This window comes from Haemorhous mexicanus, chromosome 12 (assembly GCF_027477595.1).
Source record: "Haemorhous mexicanus isolate bHaeMex1 chromosome 12, bHaeMex1.pri, whole genome shotgun sequence".
Taxonomy (NCBI): domain Eukaryota; kingdom Metazoa; phylum Chordata; class Aves; order Passeriformes; family Fringillidae; genus Haemorhous; species Haemorhous mexicanus.
In genome coordinates, this window is record NC_082352.1 from 22,571,242 (window position 1) to 22,594,105 (window position 22,864).

The following is a 22,864-nucleotide window of genomic DNA, read 5'->3' on the forward strand; positions in this document are numbered from 1 at the left end:
CCCACCACCAGAATCTCTTTCCATTTACCCAGCTCCCTCTTGTTTTTGTCTCCCCTCTTGTCCTCTCACACAGTGCTGCCATCACTGGTGGCTCGGAAGGAGGCCCCAGAGCTGCTGATGTGGCTGTCCAGGGGCACTATCCCTCTGCCAGCAACTTGGTGATTGTAATTGCAAGAACCACCAATGTGTTGTGTCCTGTGACCAGACCCAAGAAGCACTGCTTTCCTATCATTTTTTCATTCAATTTTCCAGCAGAATTTCTACTTCCTGCTGATTTCCATTTCTTGGTTCCTTAGAGGAACACATGACAGCTCCTACAGAGCTTGTGTATGCCCTTAACCCACAGAGTCAAAAGATGGAGATGTAGTTGGCAGAAGCAGCAGTGGAAATGGTGCCGTGATGGTGTGAATACACAGCAGCATGAGCAGCGGGCAGGAGGCAGCCCCAGGGACCACTGCACACCTGCGGGGTCGCTCCCATGCCCATCTGCGCCTTCCTCCTGACCCTGGAGGGAAGTGTTTAAACACAACCAGGCTAGCCCTGGGTGGCCTGTTCTGGCTGACGCTGCCGGGGCAGGACAGGGGGATGAGCCAGGTGACCCGGTGTTTGACAAGTGAGAATGTCAGAGGTTGGCTCCTGGGTGACTGGGCTGGGTGGGCCTCCTCATGCACCAACACTCCCCAGGGAACATGTGGTAGCTGGAGGAGTAGAGCAGAGGCAAAACACTGATGTGCACTCTGAGATGTGTCATGGCCTTTCAGCTTCCACTAGAAAGACAGCAGGGCAGAGCAGGTCCCGACCCATTATTGCTACTGCGGCTGTTCCCCTCTTCTGTTTTTACACATCCAGTTTGTTCTCTCTCCGTTCCCTCTCCTTAGAGCTGCTGTGGTTTTTAATAAGTATTTTTCAAGTATCTGGCTGAGACCCTCGCAAGGATAATGAGATCATTCACACCGCAGAATGCAAAGCCCTGCAAGTCCCGATTGCTATCACTCCCGGTGGACTATGCCCTCGCTGCCTGTATTTCTGTCGCTGTTCCTCATCCCGAACACAGCAGCATGCCCCGGGCAGTACCGGATGGGATCGGGCCGGGGTACGGCTCCCTGCCTACACGAAGGGCCAAGAATTGTCACTGGAACCGCTCAGAAATAACCTTTAAGGCTTATTAAGATTCTACCGACGGAGATGTTGATCCCGCTTTCCCGTTCATGAATCCCATTCCCAGTTCAAGACCTGCCAGCCCTCCGCCTGCCCTGGGTTGAGGCTGAGCTGCGGCGGGAGCACCGGGCAGACCCGGCAGAGGCACTCCCATCACCGGGCACCCCTACTCCGGGCACCCCCGGCCCGGCACTCCCTGCACCTGCTTCCCCGGCACGGGCACCCCCATCCCTGGGACAATCCCGCTCTGGGACCCTCAGCTCGGCAACGCCAGCCGGGCACCCCCGGCCCGGGCAGCGGTCAGCGCCCCCGGCCCAGCCCCGACCGGGACCGCGGCAGAACAAAGGTGTTTGGGGGTGCTTGGGGAGCGCCCAGGGGGTGCTTGGTGGTGCTCGACGGGTGCCCAGACGGTGCTCTGGGAAGCTCGAGGGGCGCCTGGGAGAGGTTGCTCGGGGTATGGCCTGGGGGACCGCCGGGGGATGCTCGACGGGTGTCCGGGAGTGCCCGGAGGTGCCTGGGGAGGAGCCGCCCTCACGGGCAGCGCCGCGCGGGCCGAGAGCGACCCCTGCCGGGCGGGAACGAGACGGAGCGGAGCTTGTCAGCGCGCATGCGCGAGGCTTCCGGCGCAGCCCCCCCGGCACTGCGGACCCCCGGGGCACCCCCGGCACCCCGAACCCCGCTCCGGCCACCTCAGCTCCCCCTCAGCCCCTCCGGTCACCTCAGCTCCCTCTCAGTCCCTCCGGTCACCTCAGCTCCCTCTCAGCCCCTCCGGTCACCTCAGCTCCCCCTCAGCCCCATCGGTCACCTCAGCTCCCCCTCAGCCCCTCCGGTCACCTCAGCTCCCTCTCAGTCCCTCCGGTCACCTCAGCTCCCCCTCAGTCCCTCCGGTCACCTCAGCTCCCCCTCAGTCCCTCCAGTTACCTCAGCTCCCTCTCAGCCCCTCCGGTCACCTCAGCTCCCTCTCAGTCCCTCCGGTCACCTCAGCTCCCTCTCAGTCCCTCCAGTTACCTCAGCTCCCCCTCAGCCCCATCGGTCACCTCAGCTCCCTCTCAGCCCCTTCGCCCACCACTGCTACAGGGTGCCCAAATCAGCTGTGGCTGCCGCATCCCTGACAGTGTCCAAGGCCAGGCTGGACAGAGCTTGGAGCACCCTGGAAAGTGTCCCTGCCCATGGCAGTGGGTGGAACAACGTGAGCAGATGGGGAGTCCTGTCTCAGGGCACCAGCGGGGCAGTGAAGACCTCATTAAAAGACCAGCATCAGTGTCTGCTTTGGGATCAGGGACTGATAGGCTGAGGGAACTGGAAATGTGCCATCCAGACTTGGTTCCAAGTGGCCATGGATGGCCCATCCACAGTGTCCAACTTGCTCTGCCAAGGGGCAACCATTTCTCTGTGCTGAACTCCAGTTTCAGTTTGGTTTGTGTTATCTCACAGGCATCAGACCGGGGCACGCTTCTGCCTGCTGATACAAGAGCCTCCTTCTGCTCTGTTCCCACTTTCCTCTTGCATTCTGATGTGTGACCAAACGATGCCTTGCTCTGCACTAAACCCCTCACAGAACACTACTTGAGTTGTGCAGTGCCCATGACTCCTTCTGGAGCCTCTCCTAGAGCTCCATGGTCCCCCTGCACCATGAGCACTGGTAGCACACAGGTTCCCACTGCCATGAAGGGCCATGCCACCACCGCAGCTAGATGTTTGGCTGCACAAGCGGCCACTAGTGTGTCCCACACACTACTGGGATGTGCCAGTGCAGCAGCTGCTGCATAAGCTGCTTGTGCATTCATGTAAGTACAAACAAGACCTTAAGTCATGTCTTCTTTGGCTCATCTCTGTGAAATAGGTATCACAGCACTTGTTTTGCAGAGGGGCCCTGCAGTTTGGTTCATGAATATCAGGTGGTTTGAGCTCCTGTGATGGAAGATACTGGAGATGGACAAAGGGGCACCAACGGCCTAAAGCTGATGGAGGCCCAAGCAGGGGTCTCACCCAGTTGCACTGTGTTTGCTAATCTAAGTGTGTAATCAGCACATACGGGCAATGTGTTGGCTTGGTCCATGTCACACAGAAGCTCAGAACACTCACTGTGAGCTCATGCACCCCAAGAGGGGTGATTGGTGTCTGCACAGCCACCAAGGATGGGCGATGTGCAGGGGAGGATGGAGCTGGCGGTGGCATGATCACGAGATGGGTGTCATCGACACACAGCAATGGCACAGAGAACATGCAAAACTCCTTCCACCCCAGCCACTCTGCCCTCCAGCTCTCCTGAAAGAAGTCCCAGCTTTGTTTTTCTGATTTCCATTTTGTATCCTAAAATATTCACTCCAAGTTCCGCTTGACAGACATGCCTAATCTAATCTCCATGTCTGCTTTCTAATTTTCGCAGCCAGGATAAAACAAATTGGCTGGCGTTAATTGCCTGTGCAGCGGCCTGGAGCTCTGAGCCGTGATTTACGAGCTTGGAGCAGGCGCTCTGCAACACATTTTTCTTAATTTATTTTTAATGAGTCTCTCAATTAATTTTCTTGGAAACATCTTAATGATGTTGGAGGCGGATGTTAATGAGGTTTGTAGCAGCACCTCATTTTGCATATTTTAACGTACTGAATGGCATGAAGCAAACTCTTGGTCCTAAAACAGAAAAAACCTTAAGACTAGAGAGGACTCCTGAGCTGACATTGCTGCCCTGGCTTGAGGCTGAGGCACTGCATGGGCTAGTTGGTGACTTTGAACATTGTGAGACTGAAGCTGGGTGAGCCCACAGGGATGGCAGGACCCTGGGCAGCGTGGCGGGGGGGGGGGGGGGGTGGTGAGGGGCCGTGCTGGGTCATGGTTGGTGGCCAGACACTTCTTAACAGATGGAGTAAAAGCCTGGATACAGAACCTGGGCACTGAAACCCCCATGCAGGCATGCCCCATGTTGTGGGCACCCCATTCCCTGCACACCCCTTTTGGGCAGGAGCTCTCCAAGACGCAGCGCTGGGCTGCCTGGGGCTGACGACTGCGGGGTGCTCTGGGGTGTCTCTGCCGGCCCGCAGGGTCACCGGTAATTGCTGACGCATGTGCCAGCAAGAGGCAGCAGCTGGATCGCCTTTGTCTGCTCCCAGCATGTCAGTCTTCATTAAACTGGAGGGGAATGAAAAAGGATTCACTTTTGTCCCAGCCTGAACATGGCAGCTGTTTAATTTCAATTAAGGTGGCACTGAAAAGAGTAGCATTACGGCAGTAATTAAAGTGAGACAATTCCCACCCCCAGGACTGTGCTCACACAGCAGAGGGGCCAATTTTGACCCCCCCCATATTCCCAGAACCAGCTAAGTATGGGCAGGCAGCTGTGGGTCAGGGCTGTGGGGCTGCCCCACACGCTCACAAGGAGCTGGAGCAGTGTTGAACCCTTCAAGGCAAGCACTGCCTGCAGCTCAGCACGGGCGGCACACCTGTGGGACAGAGCAGCACTGCCCGTGGCACCACGTAACATGGCACAGCACAGCATACCTGCCATGAAGCTTTGTCCCATAAAGGCTCTGTGCGCTGTGGATGCCTGTGCCCTGGCTGTCGCTGCCTGAACAAGACTGAAGTCTGCAAGGAAATTTTATTTCCTCGCAGTGACTGAAACTGTGGCCAAATTCAGTTGTGTTCTGGAAGCAGGGGGCTCAGCAGCCCTGCTCACAGGACTGTTGGTTCTGTGCCTGCTCCCATCACCCGTGACTGTGACCCGCTGGTGGAGTAGGTTGTCATGGCAACTGATTTCTCCTTGGTACATCTGCATTCACCTTCTGGGCCCAGTTCAGCCTTGGAAATTTCCAGTTAAAACATGTACCTGTGAAACTGCACTGAGCGTTGGCAAGGGAGCCCACACAGCCCAGAGAGTCCCGTGTCACCAGTGCAGGCAGCAGCAGGTCTGTGCTCACACCATCACTGGCACCCAGAGACCCGTGTCACTGATCCGATCACCTGGGCGCTTGGGGTGGCCCCAGGCAGGGCAGGACAACTGGACACGCACTCTCAGCCTTTCCTGTCCACACTCAGCTTCCCCAGGGGCCTGTGGCCATGTCAGGATGTGCCCCTGCCGTAGGTCCCTCCTCCAGCCCTGTCCCTTGTGTGGGTGGCTGATCACAGGGCACAGCCCTGAGCGCTGCCATCCCCACTGTCATCTGGCTCTGGCCACAGCCCAGCAGTGAGTTCTGGGACCGGCCACAGACTGAGGACAGTGCAAGGGCAGCATGAGGGTGGCAAGGCCCTGCCCTGACACTGGGGTGCTGCCATGTCCTGAACCTGTTCTGAGGATGATGCCCAGGACCTGGTGACCTCACAATGGCATATGGAGTAGTGTCACATAGCATGCCAGGGACACAAGATGGTGAGGAGCACGGCACAGGAAGGCTGCGGTGCGGACTGTGGGCAGCAGTAGGACCAGGTGCTGCTGAGGAGAGGGCTCAGCCCCACACAGCTCTGCCCTGCTTTTCCAGGAGCCCCAGGCTAGGCTTCTCCTGCTGGCAGCAGATGCTCCTCAGACAGGGAGTGGCAGTGCCAATACCATGGGAGGGTGGGGCTGCCTCAGGCAGGGCTGAGTGACATCCGTGGGACTAAGGGTTGTCTGGGGCTGCGGGAAAGCTTACGGTCCTTCCAACAGTGAGAGAGTGGCCAAAATTTGGCACATCCAGGGAGGTTCCGGCACTTCAGGATCAGCCTAAAGGCTGCCCTAACGATGCCAGGGACAAAGGAAACATCACCAGAGCTGACCAGCTCCATCCAGCAGCTTCAGCAGGAGACAGAGGCCTGGCAGCCCAAGGTGAGCAGTGCCAACCATGTGTTCAACCCAGGCACTGGTTGCACAGCCACACATTGGTGGCCAGGTGGTACACGAGGCCCTGACAAGCCCTTGCCTGCACCACCAGACACCTCTTCCCCAGTGCTGGGGAGAGCACAAGGACTCAGGGTCCTCCTGTGGTTGCACTGGTCCCACTGCCACATTTCCCACAGTGGCCACAGTTGACTGCAGTGTGGAGGGCTAGTGGTGTCAGGGGCTTGGCTATTTGTGAGCCCAAAGGAACTGTCAGAACATGCACACGCATGTGTCCCTGCTGCCTGGTAGGGGAGGACTGCACACACCCGTTGGCAACATGGTCCGTTGATGCTCTGCACAATACTCTGACTGCCAGCATTGTCCAGCCCCAGTGCCTGCCCACACAGGAGCTGCAAGATGGGCTGGCTACAGTGGTGAGCTGGACAGATGCTGCTCATGCTATGTCCTAGGGCCAAAGGCAAGCATTGGTACTGGAGCCACAGCAGGAGGAGCCCAGAGCATGCCACGACACACAGCAGGAAGATCTGGACACAGCTGAGATGCTAGCCACGATACAGGCATTGCAGCTGGACCTGGACTTCTGCAGGGGCACAAACCACAAACAGCTGGTCCAGCTGCAGGAGCAGGAGTGTGCAGTGGAGCAGGAGTACCAAGACTTGGTCATTCTGATGCAGCAGTTCCAGGCACTGATGGGCAAGGTACCAGTGCTGGCACAGCGGCCACAGACCAAGGTGCATGTGTCCCCCACTGCCATTCCACCACAGGCTAGGCACCATGCCTGCCCCACAGCCTGTGCAAACACCCGGTGACCCCCTAGGGGAGGGTAGAGAACATCCTGCCAGCCACCTGTGCTTCTAGCATGACCTGTACAGAGCAGCTGAGGCACAAGGCAAGCCTGTCACAGCCCAGTCTACCCAGCTGAGCAGAGCTATAATTATGCAGACCCTAACAGCCCTACTGACACCCTGGGCACTGTCCCAGGGCTGGTGGCACTGCTGCAGCCCACAACCTTGCCAATGAGCTGGGATCACCATTCTCCCTGTGTCCATGCTCTGCCACTGGTCAGGGACCACAGAGATGGCTTTCCAGGGCTGTTGGGTGTCCACAACAGGGAGGGTACTGTGGGGACTGCACAGAGACCAGAGGGCCAGAAGTCAGCAGCCTTCCTGCCTCGCACCTGGTGCAGGCCACATTCCTCTGCCACAGGCCCTGCCCAACAGTCCAAAGTCCATGGGTTGTCCCAAAAAGTTTCCTTCTGCAGCCTCAGCTCTACATAACCGCGGCACAGGGTGATCCCACACCCTGCTGGGCACTCACAGGTCAGTGATGCACCCCTCCACCTGAAGGACCAGGCAGTGCAGACAGAGGTCACCTCCTGCTTGGCTGCCCACAGTGATTTTGACACCAGCCACGATATCCCACAGGAGAGCAGAGAGCTGCTCAAGCAGGTCAGTGCCAGCAGCCCCCCCAGCCAGTACACCAAGCCTAGGACCAAGGTGGGCACAGCAGGGGGGGCACAGGAGCCATGACAACCACACTGCAAGGCTGACCCCTGCTCCCCTTCCCCCAGAAACCTTGGAACAGGATGGGAGGCAACAAGGCCAACCTGCCCCTAGCACCTCACACAGCTGGGCACCAGCCAGCCCTGAGCATCCTGCACACAGAGGGCAGCTGGGCCTGTGCTCAGGGCAGGGCACACAGCACAAGGCCAACGCCCCAACACACTGCCTTCTCTGCAGCTGGGGGCACAAGAGCAGAGTCAAGGCCTGCAGTACAGCCCAGCCTGGCTGCAGGAGCAGCTGGGAGCCACCCAGGCCCAGGAGCAACAGAGTCTGCAGCAGCTCAGCAGAACCAATGAGGCCATCCAAGGCCTACACAGAAAGGTGGCAGAGCTGCAGCACCAGGTGAGGGCAAGGTAGGACAGGACAGGGATGCAGCCTCAGTCCCAGACCCCTCTCCTGCCTCCAGGAGAGGCTCAGCCATGGCCAGCCACCCTCCCTGCCCCACAGCTTTGCTTGCAGGTGCAGGACATGGAGAACCTCCAGGCAGAGCTGGCCCAAGCTCGGCAAGAGACCACCAAGCAGGCGGAAAAGATTGCAGCCTACAAGACACACAGGCAACAGCTTCATTGGGAGCTGAGGAGGATGCAGACCTTCAAGGAGCAAAGCAAACAGGAGGTAAGGGTGTCTCAAGTCTTCCTGTGAAAGACCAGGAGCCTGTGCTCAGCCTGTCTCTCTCACGGTGCCATGGGCAGACCTACTCCCTCCAGGAGAAGATGCAGGAACTGAGCAGCCTAGTTCAGCACTGGCAGCAGCTACACCTGGATAGTGAGCGAACTCTGGCTCTGAGAGAAGAGGAGCTGGTTGTCTGCAAGGTGGAGCTGGCTTTCCTTAAGGAAGAGCTCAGCAAGGTGACAGAGCAGGTGCAGGATACAAACAGGCATTCAAGACGCACTATGCAGGATGTAGGAGGAGAACCCATATCTAATGTTCAGAACACCTGAGCAGCCCAAGTGTAAGCAGCTGAAAAAGTGAGCAGAATTCCTGGCACAGCCTGGCTTGAAACAGGGCTGGGCCGATGGTCCCAGCTGTGCAACAACAGCTGGGCACTAGCTGCCTGTCCAGGGCATGGGCTGTGGGAGAATTGCCTTTGCAGGGGTATGGGCCAGCTCAAAACAGGGACAGGCTGTGTTTGTCCTCCAGGTCACTTTAATTTTGTGCCCTGTTCCAGGTTCTATAGGGCAACAACCTGACAGCACCAGCCCTGCATGATTCTGCAGAGCTACCTCCACCAGGAGGTAGAGCTACCAGAGCTACCTCTTCCAGGGCAAGAAGCAGTGCAAAACAAAGCAAGGATTAGACTGACAACCTTTAAAACAAATAAAATTCTTTCTGTTCTGTAATAAAATTAGTGCCAAGCACCAAGGCCTTCCAGGGCCACAAGCTGTAGAGACCTCAGAATACATTGATTAGGGTAGGTGGGCGCCACCTTAAGCCTCAAAGCAACAGGTTGTGCCTTCTTAGAGACCAAAGCGGGCTGGGGTGCGTCGTGGCGTCAGGGCCTCCCCCTGCTCCTTTCGCCCAGGGGTATAGATTTTAGTAGATCTGTCAAAGAGGACAAGGGCAATTAATGAAAATGCAACCTTTTCCTGCACCAGAACTCCCATAGGGAAGCTGGGATACTCCACAGAGGCAAGCCACGGGCAGGCAGGGCTATCACGCACCTTGCACTGCCCAGCGGGTTACGGCGCTCCTGCTCCTCCCGGCGGGCACGCAGCTGCTCCTCTGCCAAAGCCATTTCTTCCTCCATGGCAGACACCTCCTCCTTGGCACGGCGCCGGTTCTCCTGGAGCAAGGCAGGAGCAGGTCAGGGACAGCAGACTCCTTGCAGGCCCACAGGCTTGCTCCCTTCATGTCAAAACACACACACACAGCAGCAGAATGCAGAGAGCCTGCAGTTTGCCAGCTCATCCAGGATAGAATACTTACTTGGCGTGACTTGCCAGCATGTTTGATACTGTAGAACATAGGGCCCAGCTCTGCCAGCCACTCACCATCCACAGCAGTGACACACTGCATGTACTCCTGCAGGGACAAAAAGACAAGGATAGCAGGATGGCATCCTTGGGGCCTAGGCACCATTCCCAGAGCCATAGCAGCTCCATTCCTCCCCCACTTCTCAGGCTGGGACCATACCCCTTCCACACAATTCCTCCTTGCCTCAGAAGCTGCTACAGGTCAGATTTGACCTCAAGGAGGATCAAACATATCCCACAGAAGCCAGAGAAAAATAATGTGGGAAGGGACAAACAGATGACACAAACATGTCTAATTGCTCTAGACGGAAAAGGCTGATATCTGCCACTCAGACAGATCTCAGTCTCACAGCAAAGCCCTCCCATCTCCCCTGGAGCACTCATCACCCTTCCTGCTAGTCCTCAGCTCAAGCTCACCTTGGTAGTCATAACCAATTCGTGGTACACAATGTAGTCTGGTGTGTAGCCCATGCCAAACAGAGAGCTCGTGGGGTGCAGGTGGCAGGGCATGCCTGTGCGGATGTTCACATACTCCCCTATGCCCTGCAAAGACAAGTGTGCTTAGTCCACCCGTTCCCAGGTAGGGTCTTGCAGCCCCCAGGCAGCTCAGACACCTCTCACCTTCAGCTTTGCAGCCTGATGGAAATATGCAGCACAGATGCACTTCCTGACAACATCCCAGTCTGTACCACAGGATGCCAGGCTCATTCGCTGCTGCACCATAATGTCCTTGAGCTGGGCACGCACCTCCCGCACCTGTAAAGGTGTGTGCTGGTCAGATCCCTCTTCTGCACAAGGCTGTCTCCCCCAAGCCTTACAGCCACAGCCTCACCTTCCGCATGGCCTTGGCATGGATGAAGTGCTGATTGCACCACAGGGTAGAATAGCTGTTGTTTTTCCACTGCAGGTAAACATTCAGGTAAGTCAAGTGATCACTCTCTGGAACAGCAAATTTCTCCCGCACTTGGTCACTCTCCTCCTCTCGGCCCTGAAGGGTAAGCAAAGAACATGAGTTAGTCAAAGGGCAGGGCAGGGTCCTGAGCTGCTGGAACAGCAGCATCTCGTACCTTAGGCCGGTAAAAGATGGCAGGCACAGACAACATGGAGACAACAAGCAAGATCTCAGAGCTGCAACCCATGTCACAGGAGACAATAAGCATTTTGGAGAGTGCAGGGTCCAGTGGGAACTCCACCATGAGGCGTCCTGTAGAGGTCAGACCACCTGCAGGAACAGAATAGGGATCACTGATCAGCAGCTGGGCAGGCCCCAGTTCCATGGACTGGCAGCCTACCCCAGCTGCCAATACCTGTGTTATCCAGGGCCCCCAGGATCCACAGCTGGTACATGGAGTTCAGCATATTGTCTTCAGGGGGCGGATCCATGAAGTGGAACTGCAGCAGGTCTTGCACACCCAGGGACTTGAGCAAGAGCACTACATTGGCAAGGTTGGTGCGCTGGATCTCAGGCACCGTGGTCGTCAGCAGCTCATTCTTGTAGGCACTCTGGGTGTAGAGCCTGGGAAGAGAGGCCAAGACCATGCTCCCCCTGTTCGGCCACTGCACTCCTTACGGACTGCCAGCATCTGCCTAGGCCAGCCCAGCACGGCACAGGGCACCCATCAGGGTGTTTGGGCTGCAGCACAGCACATGACCAAGCACAGCCCTTCCCTGGTCTCACAGCACAGCCTGGGAAAGGCCTTTGGCTTTGTTCTTATCCCAGTGGCATCCAGGGCAGACCAGCCACAAGTGATGATGCGCACAGGAAGAAAGTGGAGCACATCCTTTTCTCTGCAGAAGGACTGGGTCCAAAGAAGGCTTTCAGGCCTGCCTACTGCCCACATCCCCACCAAAATTCAAGATAATGAACAGCTCCAGTGAGATAAAGATCTACATAACCTGATGCCAAGCTGAGGATTCAACAGGAACACCAGTGACGTGCCTACCTGAAACAGTGGCCGGGGCCTGTCCGGCCAGCTCGGCCAGCCCTCTGATTGGCATTGGCCTGACTGATGGGGTAGATCTGCAGCGCATCCATGCCTATACGGGGGTTGAAAACCTTCAAGGCACAAGAAAGTCACACAGAAGTAAGAGGAAGGCTGGATCGTGACCTCAGAACTCCCTCAACCTACCCCAGAAACCAGAGACAGACAGTATAGAAAACCCTGGCTCACCTTCAATTTGCAGTAGCCAGAGTCAATCACAAACATGATACCATCCACTGTCAGTGAGGTCTCTGCAATGTTAGTGGCAACGATGCACTTCCTGACCCCATCAGGAGCCTGCAAGCACGCTGCACGTCAGTCACACCCCTGGGCATGGCTCTGCTCCACTGAGGAGGAGTGCAGAGTGGCAGATGGACGGGGGTGACTCTTGGGAAGTGGGGTGGAGTACATGCTTTCTCTCACCCTCCACATGCAATACTAACATATATCTACACTGCTCACTCCTGCTCTGTACCGTCTCCTGCTCCAGTTTTCCCTGTCCCCACCCCAATCACAAAGCACACATCAACACCTTTTGGAAGATCTTGGCCTGCAAGTCCGAGGGCAGCTGAGAGTAGATTGGCAGTACAGCAAGAGCAGGTGCCTTCTCCAGCTCCTCAAGGTGCTCCACAATCTGCTCTGAGGTCACCTAGACACAAAGAGGAGTGAAAACATCAGATTGAAATGAGTGGGTAGGATAGTGCCTGTTCTTTCAACTCACCTCGATATCCTCCTGGCCAGGCATGAAGACGAGGATGTCTCCAGGAGCACCAGACAAGTGGACCTGCAAGGCTTGTTTCACTGCAGCCTCCACATAATCCTCCTGTGGGGTCTGAACAGCACAGCCCAGGTTAATATGGACCAATATCCTTACCTGCCCTGTCCTACGTGCAAGACTGTAGCACACCAGAGCCACTCCTACCCTGTCCCCCTCAGAGTACAGCACAGCTAGGTCACAATCCCCTCCTGCCAACATCATGTCCATCCACAAAAGTAACTATACCTTGCTGAAAAGAATATCCACAGGAAAAGTGCGCCCAGGAATGTGGAAAATAGGAACGTTCCCAAAGAAGGAGGCAAACTTATCTGCATCCATGGTGGCCGAAGTAACAACAAGCTTCAGATCCGAGCGTCGGGCAACCACCTAGGAAGCAATGAAAGGAACAACATGGAAGGCACAACTATGCATGGCTGTGGGCTGTTTTCATTCTTACTGAGACAATGGCACAGGACAGAGCTTCTGTTGTAATCCAGAGGCACTGGTGGTGCATGCCAGGGAACACTGATGCTCTACGCTCAGTGCAGTTAAAAAGACCCGCCACCCTCGGTCCAGGAAACCTTAATCCAGCAAAATCCTCTGTATGGGCAGTTCTGACATTCAGCCAGCACGACTCTGGTAGCATTACAGAAAACTTAACCCCCCCCCCAGATCAAGGACCAGGATGCCAGAGCGGTTAAGTGCAGACAGAGATGTGGCAGCTCTGCTTCCCTCTCCTAGTCCTGGCAGAGAAGGGCTGTCCCAGATGACGTGGCCCATGCTGCTGTCACAGCCCAGGATCACACCCACCTCCCGGAGCAGCCCAAACAGCACATCAGTGTTGAGCGAGCGCTCGTGTGCCTCGTCCATGATGATGGCACTGTAGTTGTCCAGGTCAGCCTCCCGCAGCGACTCACGGAGCAGGATCCCATCTGTCATGTACTTGATCACTGTGTTCTCAGATGTGCAGTCCTCAAAGCGGATGGCATAGCCCACCTGGCAGGGTGGAGATACCAGCGCTCTTCCAACAGTCCCATGCACTCTCTGTCATGGCTTGGCACCCCTGCACTCTCTTCCAGACTCACCTCCTCCCCCAGACGCACCCCCATCTCCTCACTGACCCGCTTGGCCACCGACATGGCAGCCACTCTGCGAGGCTGTGTGCAGCCGATCATGCCATAATCAGTGTAGCCATCCTCATGGAGATACTGTGTCAGCTGAGTTGTCTTCCCACTCCCTGTCTCCCCCACCACGATCACAATGCTGTTGTCTCTGAGGAAAAGGAAAAGGTATTTCTTCATACACCTTCAAAGAAGGGCTTTTGTGTTCTCTAGCTAAGCATCATCCTACTCAGGTGGGAGAGCTAGCAAACACATAGAAATGGGTTTTGTTTCCTTAGAGTACAGCTTCTCAATGGTCACGATTCTACGGATCCTCAACTGAGCTCCCAAACATAGGCCAATGCCCTGGGGATGCCCTGGCAGCCATACCTGAGGATGGAGAGCAGTTCCTGCTGTACAGCAAAGATGGGTAGGTATTGTCTCTGCTCCAGGATTGATTTCTTCTTGGCAAACTCGCTGCTGGCTTCACTTTTTTCTTTCATGTGTTCAGCAAACTTCTGCTCTGTTCTAAGGAAACACCGCAAGTCCTGAAACTGCCTCTCCACACACTTTGCTATGCCCATAGCCCCTGTTACCAGCTGAGCAGGGTAATTCAGAGAAAGCCCTACTTGTAATCCACTTTGCCATCTTCTGTCACCATCTCGTCCTTCTCCTCCTCTTTCTTGATCCCCATAATGTCTCCCAGTTTGGTGCCTGCTAGCTCCCAGTGCTTGTGCTGAGCCTAGAAGGAGAGAGAACAGCATAACTTTGCCACAGCAAGCACAGACAAAATTCTTCCCCAATCCTACTCCTAAGACTAAGAAAAGGATATTAGTACCCCAGCTCCCCAGTGCAGAATGCACACTCCACTCCTACAGCAGGTTCCCCTCTTCCAAATGAACTGAAGCAGAATTTTAAGGCACTGAGATGGATACAGAGACTTCAGGCAAAGAATTACCAACTGCCTCCTAATAAAATAGCTCCAGCTGCTGACCCTTCCATTAAATTTGAACTTAAACCTAAACAGATGTGAACCAGAGATAACCTTCCTGCCCTTGCCAAGCGCTAATAGGCTTTTCTCCCACCTCTGCTACCAGTTTAGCTACCACCACCATTCCATTCATAATTTAAGTAGGTCAAATCCAGCCCAGTTTCAATGTACAAGGAACACACCTGTAATTTCTCGACAGCTATTGTGTGAGCTTTAGAAAAAGTCCCTAGAAAACACCCCCAAAAACTAATCTGCTACCTTACACCATACTTCTCCTCATAACTCTTCTGCTGAGACATGACAAGGTAAATCCTGCTGTCATACTGCCTGCTGACAGTCCCTAAGCTACCTGGCATTGTTCCACCTGCTTCCTTCTCCCATAATCCAGATGTTCAAATGCATGGTGATTCATGTCCCAAGGCAACGCAGAAGAAAATCACACCACAGCAGCTGCTATGAGGCAATGCAGTAAGCTGGGCTGCTAAGATGTCCCAGGTCACAAAAATATGACCTCCTTATCATCACTGCTGCCAAAGCCTGAATGCTGCAGAGTCCAAACAAGGCTCTAAGGAACTACATAGAGTGTACAGCAGGCAGTAAGCCACAGGGCTGCAGCATACCCTCTTACGCTCCTTTTGCTCCCTGTGCTTGCGCACCAGCTGGCTGCCTTTCCGAGCTATGATGGCCAAATCCGAGGTGGCATCCTTCACAGGGATGACTGGCTCTGGCTGCAAGAAAAGGCATTGCTTTACTAAAAAGGCCTCACATATACAGGGCTCCCTGCCATCAGTGCCTTCAGCCACAGTCTCTACCTGCTTGGTGAAGACAATCCTTCCATCTAGGAAAGGAGGCACTAGATTGTGCACCAACAAATGCACTTTAGCAGAGTTATCCTCCTCAAAATCCTCATCCACCTCAATCCGATGGACCACACCACTGGTCAGCATGCGATTTGTCTCCCAGCGCTCGTTATCCTGCAGGAAACAACGTATCAGAAACTCAATGAAGCCCCACAGAAAGCCATAGAGATGACACCAGAACACCAAGCTTGGGCCTGGGCTCTGCACTGGCAATACGATGGTTCAAACCTAGCGAGCCTGAAAGTAAGCACAAGTGAAGGAACAGTAATTGGAAGGAGTAGAGTACAGGAAACTACCCACACGAAACACATGGTCAACAGGTTTGTCCCCAAGGAAATGCAGGATAGACACCGCCTGCAAGGCAGTCAGAATACATCAGGAAGCCTGGACGCCATCCTGCTCATGTGAAGAGACCAACTGTCCCCAGCATCCACTGGGCCAAGAGCGGACAGCCCCAGTAATGTATCTTGCACTTAGAACAGCAGGAGCATGGTCCTCTGCACTTCTGCTGCCCTGGACACTGCAATCCACCAGCCACTCCAATTGGCAATTCTGCCCATGCAGGAGTTGCAGGGCTGGGTTTTCCAGGGGAACTCAACCACAGTTTCCCTGCGAGCACTCCTTCAGCCTGGCCCAAGAGTGACCTTCTCCACCTGAGAGCAAGGGCTCAACAAGCGGATCTTTCAAGAGGCAGCAAACCCACATGTTCAGAGCAGCCAGCCCTGCGTCTTGGCCTTACCTCATTGATCTGCCGCCGCTGTGCCGAGATCCGCTTCTGCCTCTGCTTGTGCAAGTGCTGCTCACGCTTCTTCACATACTCCTCAGAGGAGTAAGCCAAAGGGTTGTGAAACTCATCATAGCCCTCATCCATCATGTACCAGTCCCGGTCAGCTTGCTGGGAAGAGAGAGGTGCAGCACTGAGTTCTGCCCATCCCCATGCACAGCCTGGCAGCCCCAAGCCCCCGGCCCGTCCCAGACTCACCCGCTGGTCATCCTCCCACTGCTGCCGCTCCTCTTCTGTCTCAAAGGCGATGCCCTCCTCCCCTTCCGTGCGCCGCCCTGGGGTGAACCAGACAGTCCAGAATGTTCCCAAGGAAACCTCAACTCTGTGCCACAGGAAAGAGGATTTCACACTGCCCACCCTGGGCAGCGCAGGCCAGATTGCTCACCTCTCCCTCGGGACAGGCGTGGCGTGGCCCCCAGGTGCCTCCGGTCATCAGCCCATTCGTTGTACTTGTATGACGGGGTCGGCAATGGCGTCTTGTCAGAGTACCGGCTCCTCACAGACCTGAAAATGCAGCAGATGGGAGGGACGGGTGCCCACAGATAGACCCTTCTCACACACACAGAGTCCCCTCTGCAGCCCCACAGCTCACGGCACAGCCTCAGGCACCGGTACCTGTCCCGCTCCCGCCGGTCTGTGTCCCGCAGCGATGGCAGCCGGTGGCTACGTTCTGAGTCTCTGTAGGAAGGGCTGGGAGACGGAGACTCCCACTGTGAGCGATGGGCACTGCTGTAGCCACCATCATCCTCCTCCCAGCTGGAGCGAGACGGTGTGGCTGCATCTGGTAGAAGAGATGGGGTTTGACACCAGTTGTTCAAGCAGCGGCCCTGGGCACCTGGAACCACCTAACATCTTTTAAGAAAGGAGCACGGAGAGAGGGTACCCACTGGCCTTCCCTCTAAGAGAAGAGGCTGACCTAGTGATTCCAAGGAATTTCAAAGGATCACATTTAAATCACACAGGCCCAAAACAGAATCCACTGTGCCGTGATCTGCCTGAGTTTGAAACATGCACAGCTAGCACATTGCTCCCAGATCCAAGCTGAGCTGGGAGTTTTATGCTTGCCTAAACCACCAACATTACAAGGTACAAGCTTTTCTATCACCCCTGTTCTGCAAAAACAGCAGGAAGCATAAAAAACTCCAAGCCCCTCCCTGTTAGATCTCATGCAAGAGCTTTACCGGGTCCCACTCCTACCTTTGGGCCGATGTCGGGGGCTCTCAGGTTCACCCCTCCTGCTGCTCCGTTCTGACGAGCCATCCCTCTCTGATCTGCTGTGATGACTCCTGTCCCGCTCCTCTGCAAAAACAAAACAGGTGCCTATTGCACAAACAGGCTTCCCAAGTCTGTTGCAAAAATCACCACAAACATTAGTAAAGGCTACAAACAGGGCAAAGAACAAGCCCAGACCCAAACCAAGAAGCACCACAAAGGCCTCTGAGCAATTACCACGGTCTCGTTTACGATCGTGGTCCCGATCCCTACTGCGTTCTTTCTTCCGGTCCTTCTCCTCCTTGGAGGAGGCAAAGACTCCATGTTCCCGCCGCTCCCTCTCCCGCTGCCGGCTGCGTTCCAAGAACTCCTCGCTTACACCACCTGTGTAGGAAGGTGTCTCTACGTGGACAGAGCGGTAATGTCTAGACAGGCAGAGCAGAGAGAAGAAATGCTCAGAAGCGCTGAGCAACAGCCTCCCTTCGGCTGGTCCCGTACAGCTACAGTTGCAGCCTGTGCCATATCGCCCCGCAGTCCCCCTCTCTCCACACCGGCGGCCGCAGCCTCGCCTGTCACCGACTGTGCCCACCCTGCGCTGCCTGCCCGGTCGGACGCGGCCACCGCCGGCACCCGGAGCCCCCCTGCAAACGCCACCTGCTCCTGCGAGCTCTGCGGTCACTCCGGCTGGCCTCGTCCTCTTCCTCTTCCTCGGCGCTGCCCGCCTCGTCACGGCCCTCTTCCCAGTCCTTATAGGATGCGACACGGGATCGCTTCCCCCCGGCCGCCTCCTCCTGCCGCTCCCGCCGCTTCTGCGCCGCCAGCACGTCCAGTCCCAGCAGGGAGACGCGCGGGGCCGGCGCCTTAAAGACGTGCTGCTCGGCGCCCCGCGCCCGCAGTACCAGCCCGCCCGCCTCGCCGCTCGGGCCCGTCCCCGACAGCCGATGCAGCGACGCCTCGCTTGCCTCCATCGTGGCCGCAGCGCTGCGCGGGCCCCGCAGCTCCCTCAACGACAGTCACCCGGCTCCCGGAGCACCGCCATAGCCGCACCACAGTGCTCGGCGGAAGGAGCCGCTCTAGCCCCGCGCACCATAGAGACGCCGGCCAGAGCCTATGACAGAGCCGCCACCATAGAGGCCAGAAAAGCCACGCCCCCTGCCGGGGCGGACTTCCGTCTACGCAGCCTCCGCGTGGTTACGTGGGAGCGGGCCTGAGTCCCGGGCGGCCGGGACGGACAGCAGGACGGACGGCTCATAACAGTCTCCTCCTGCAGGTCATTTCTGCTTGGAGCTGCCTCCGCACCCCTTTTCTTACCACCTCCTTGGCCCCCAGATCTCCTGCCCCTGGTGCCTGCAGCCAGCACGGTTCCCAGCAGGAAGAGCACAAAAAGCCCCACCTTGCTTCGCACCAGCCTGGCAGAGGCTCCCGGGAAGCTGCCGAGCCGTGACAGGAAGCCAGTGCGCCGAGTTTCCCAGCAGTCGTAAACAATTTTAGTGAGGTGCTGTCGTGCAATCTTGCTCTGCAGGGTGGAGTGTGAAAGGGTGCTGAGGGAATGCTTTGTGCAGGGCGAACTGTTGCTCAGAGAAGCCCGAGATGACTGCAGTGAGCTCGGGGTGGAGGAAAAGTCAGCACCAGAGATCCCAGAGACAAAACCAACAGAGAGAAGCACCTTTGATCGGGCCCTTTCCACACGTGACAGGACATGACTGCAGCCATCTCCAAAACAGCTGTGTCCTGGCACCCAGCACCATCACTGCCTTCCCTCCAGCCCAAGGGCCTGGCCTCAGGCAGCAGTCTCTGCCAGGGGAGGCCGGATACACTTGTCAGTCCTTTCCAGAGCTCAGCTACCCTGGTGGCTTCTCCCACCAAGAAAAGTGAGAGCAACATGGAGAGCTGAGATGAGGAGAGCTAAGCTGCATCCATCCAGCCCATGGGGTGTCCCAAGAGCAGCACACAGGACCAGGTGAGCCAAATGTTTATTGACACTCAGTTCTGCTGTCCACAGGGAAGCCAAAACACAGCCCTGAAAAAGCAGTACTGTCATGAACATCCTGTCCCTGCTCCCCACCACTGCAGCCCCTGCTTCACCCAGCAGACCCCTTCCAGGGGCTGGAACCAGGACCTCATCTCAGTCCCAGTCTGCCCAGCACTGGAATTGTCACACCCATGCCTCTCTGCCATGGCTCATCCCAGCTAGACCTTCATTCTGCAGCCTGTCAGCAACGGTGATCTGCTCCAACTGCCTCCATGACGTTCTTGAAGCCCTGCTCCCTAGCCAGGGATAGTGCGTGATAGGACTGGGCTGCCACTGCTTGGGCACCAGCACACATCTGTCCTGAGCTGTGCTAGGACCAAGGGCTCTCTGGGGACATGCCTAGCCTCTACTCACCTCAGCAGCTCCTCCAGTTCCCGCTTCACTGCCCCCACCACTGGTGGCCCGCGGTACACAAGTGCTGTGTACAGCTGCACAAGCGAGGCTCCGGCACGGATCTTCTCCAGGGCATCCTGCCCACTGCTCACCCCACCCACACCAATAATGGGCACCTGGCCTGTGGGCAGGGCGCAGGGTCAGGCTGGCAGAGGCAATGCCAGCACGGGCCCCCAAGCCCTGTTGTGCCCTGACCTTGAGTGAGAGCGTACATGTCCCTGATGGTCTGTGTGGAGAGCTCCCGCAGGGGCTTCCCGCTGAGGCCCCCGGGCTCCGTGCGCTGCCTGCTCCGGAGGCTGCTGGGCCGGCTCACCGTGGTGTTGCTCACTATCAGCCCATCCACACCTAGCTGCAGGGGCAGTAGTGTGAGAACACAGCTTCCACAAGCAGCCCAACCTTCCTTTCCTCTCCTGTCAGGTCAGGACCACCCAGCACATAACCCAAAGCTTGCCTGAGGGGACAAAGCTGCCCCTCACTGCCTGGGTGACCCAATGCCCGGGTGGCACACATGGGCCTTCACAGACTCTGACCAACCCAGGACACCATCCCTATAGCAGCCAGAGCTGCAGGCACATGTGTCCTTCTGAGACGTGACTTGCCAGGACCACCATGGTCCTGCCTCCGGTGGCCCCCCCTTCCTACTTCCTCACCTCACAGACAACGCTGGCGATGTCCTGCTTGTCCTGTGCAGTGAGGTCAGGGGCAATCTTCACCAGCACGGCTGGCTTACGCTTGCAGGGCAGCAGGTCCCTCTCCACCAGCACCTGTTGGTGCACATGGCAACGCATGGCAGGGAGAGGCCTCCTGCCCCAGCTAGGAGCTACGGACACTCACTACCACAGGCAGTACAGGGACAGGCCCTGCTCCTCTGCATGGCATCAAAAACAGGAAAGGCACCCTTGGCACAGGGCCTGGAGCACACTGAAGGCACAGGACCCCAGTGATGCCTGAAGTTGTGGGGTGGATGGCTCGCTGCCTCTTGCAGGAGCAAGAAGAGAGCAACACCTCACTGCTCCTGAGCCCTTTGCTGGGATACAGTGCCCTAGTACAGCCCACGGCAGCTTACAGGGACATCTCAGTGGTCCTGCCCACCACGCAAGAAAGCCACCCCCATTCCTCCCTGTGCTTGGGCAAATCCACTGACTACAGCAATGCAGCTACTGCCAGGAGATGGGATGCATCCAGTGCTCTAGCTGTGCTTTGGGCTGGCTGGGGGGAGGCACCTACCTTGCTTAGCAGGTCCCGCAGTTCAGCCTTGCCCTGCAGGTCCCGCAGCCCTGGGGTGTTCGGGCTGGACACGTTCACAACAAGGTAGTCAGCCAAAGGGCCCAGTGTCCGGACCCCAGCCACATAATCAGCTGCAGCATCAGTAGAGCTCTTGTTCTTGCCCAGGTTGACTCCAAGAGGCATCCCAGCTGGAACCCAGACATAGGTAAACCAGGCAGCAGGACCAACCACCACCCAACGGCCAGAACACCCAAAAAAGGTCATCCCAGGACCAGCTAAAGTTAAGATAAGGATATATATCCCATATATTTCATGAGGATGGGCCTGGGACTGTCCTGCAACCACAGGAGCATTGCCACAGCCACTCCAGTCAGCACCTCCCAGCACCACAGCCTTCAGGCCTGGCAGAGGTTGCCTCAGGACCTGCTCCACTGGGCTCCTCTTGGCTTTGGCTATGCTAGCAGACACATCCTGCCCAAAGCAGCAAGTGGAGCTTGATCTCAGAGAAAACAGCAGGAGAAATGTACCTAGTCACAAGGCCACAGGTGAGACTACAGCACCAAGAGAGTCCTGCTGTCCAGGTTTTCCGTGCTCCAGCCAAGATGCTCATGTGCCTGGATACTGGCATTACACACCTGGCCTACAGATACCTGGGAGATGCCCAAACCTACCCTGCAGACCCCAAGAGCAAAGGCTTACAAGCTTGTCTCACCAGCAGTAAGCCTGATCTGTGTCTCCTGGCGGGCTCGCAGCCTGCGCTCCACCACGACGTGGCCGTGGCTGTTGAATCCATACCTGCACCAGGACAGAGGGGGTTCAAGGCTGGGTTATGTCTGCAAGCCCTGAATAGGACATGTGAGAAACATGAGGCAGATGTGTGGTCTCCCCAGCTTTCCTCAGCACATCCAACCAAAAGCCACCACAGCTCCCAAGATGTGGGGCCACCCAAATATTCACCCTCCCTTATGGTGGGCAGACTGTAGGACATTGCAGAGCAGCTGCCCTGAGATCCCACCTGTTGATGACCGCCTCGTCCTCTGCCAGCCGGAAGACCCTGGGCTTCGGGTTCCCTTCCTGGGGCTTGGGCGTGACAGTCCCCACTTCCACAAAGCCAAAGCCCATTTTGTACAGCCCGTCCACAGCCTCACACTGCTTGTCGAAGCCAGCAGCCAGGCCCAATGGGTTGCGGAATCGCTGCCCGAGGACTCGCACCTCCTGCGGGGCTGGGGCAGAGCCCACAGACTCAAGGAACCGCGTCCAAGGCCTCACTCCAGCCCCCCTCCCGACAGAGCTGGCCGCCTCCTCTGCCCTTTGGGGTGTCCTTATGGGGTGCCCGAGGGTCCCTCGTCGCCCGCCACGGACTGCGGCAGGACCCAGCCGCCTGCGCACGACCCCCTACCCCTGTGTTCTGACCGCCCTCTTCGCGCTCCGTCGCGTTCCCCCCTCCTCCTCCGCCCTCGAGACGCACCAGTGCGGGGCCGTCGGGACGGCTGGAGGGCAGCAGCCCGAGGGCGGCGGCGCGTAAAGCCAGGCCATGGGCGGCCTCAGGAGGCAGCGCCCGGAGCGCGGGCATCACCGCCGCCGCGTACAGCCGCTCGTCGCCTGCAGCCAGCGCCGATCCCAGGAGTAGCCCGCAGCCTCCCAGCGCCAGCGCCCGCAGCCGTCCCTGTGCCAGGTCGTCAGCACTGCACCAGCAACGATCCCCCACCGGCAACCGTACTCGGCCCATCCCCTCCCTTTCCCACGCCGGCCCCGATCCCACACCACCCCGTCCCTTTCCGTCCCGCCCCGGCACTGCCCGCCGCAGCCGCCACCAGCCAAGGCCAGCGGTCCCCAGGGTCCCATCAGCGGCCCCGCCAGGACGGCTACGGCTCCGGCTCCCCACAGCACCCCGGACCCCCGGCCGCTCACGCGCAGCGGCGCCGCCATCACGCTCAGCCCAACACGCTTCCGGGGGACTCCTCTGTGATTGGCGGAGGCCGTACCGCTCCAGCCAGTAGCGGCGCAGCAGAGGAGGCGACGA

At 57.2% G+C, this 22,864-nt stretch overlaps 2 protein-coding genes across 6 annotated transcripts; both read right to left on the reverse strand.

The window, feature by feature from the left end:
* Positions 1–8,837: 8,837 nt before the first annotated feature.
* DHX38 (DEAH-box helicase 38) lies at positions 8,838–18,572 on the reverse strand. 2 transcript variants are annotated; one of them, XM_059857626.1, is made up of 26 exons: positions 17,844–18,572; positions 17,427–17,614; positions 17,175–17,276; positions 16,593–16,758; positions 16,363–16,481; positions 16,176–16,252; positions 15,933–16,088; positions 15,146–15,307; positions 14,954–15,061; positions 13,972–14,084; positions 13,733–13,870; positions 13,364–13,514; positions 13,053–13,238; positions 12,489–12,629; positions 12,207–12,317; positions 12,018–12,134; positions 11,675–11,782; positions 11,447–11,559; positions 10,811–11,019; positions 10,571–10,725; positions 10,336–10,491; positions 10,125–10,259; positions 9,921–10,046; positions 9,457–9,552; positions 9,192–9,313; positions 8,838–9,072 (listed from the first exon to the last, which is right to left on the reverse strand). In XM_059857626.1, the coding sequence occupies exons 1-26, from the start codon at positions 18,155–18,157 to the stop codon at positions 8,988–8,990; spliced, it is 3,654 nt and encodes a 1,217-aa protein (XP_059713609.1). In that variant the 5' UTR covers positions 18,158–18,572; the 3' UTR covers positions 8,838–8,987. The 2 variants fall into 2 exon arrangements, with proteins under 2 accessions (XP_059713609.1, XP_059713608.1); XM_059857625.1 differs by having other exon boundaries at positions 13,328–13,514.
* Positions 18,573–19,145: 573 nt separating this feature from the next.
* DHODH (dihydroorotate dehydrogenase (quinone)) lies at positions 19,146–22,825 on the reverse strand. Of its 4 annotated transcripts, none has more exons than XM_059857637.1 (9): positions 22,753–22,788; positions 22,310–22,507; positions 21,857–22,056; positions 21,554–21,636; positions 20,842–21,029; positions 20,265–20,378; positions 19,810–19,963; positions 19,576–19,735; positions 19,146–19,457 (listed from the first exon to the last, which is right to left on the reverse strand). In XM_059857637.1, the coding sequence occupies exons 1-9, from the start codon at positions 22,768–22,770 to the stop codon at positions 19,403–19,405; spliced, it is 1,170 nt and encodes a 389-aa protein (XP_059713620.1). In that variant the 5' UTR covers positions 22,771–22,788; the 3' UTR covers positions 19,146–19,402. The 4 variants fall into 4 exon arrangements, with proteins under 4 accessions (XP_059713620.1, XP_059713619.1, XP_059713621.1 ...); XM_059857636.1 differs by lacking the exon at positions 22,753–22,788 and having other exon boundaries at positions 19,146–19,209; positions 19,386–19,457; positions 22,310–22,571; XM_059857638.1 differs by lacking the exon at positions 22,310–22,507 and having other exon boundaries at positions 22,753–22,825.
* Between the last annotated feature and the right edge of the window lie 39 nt (positions 22,826–22,864).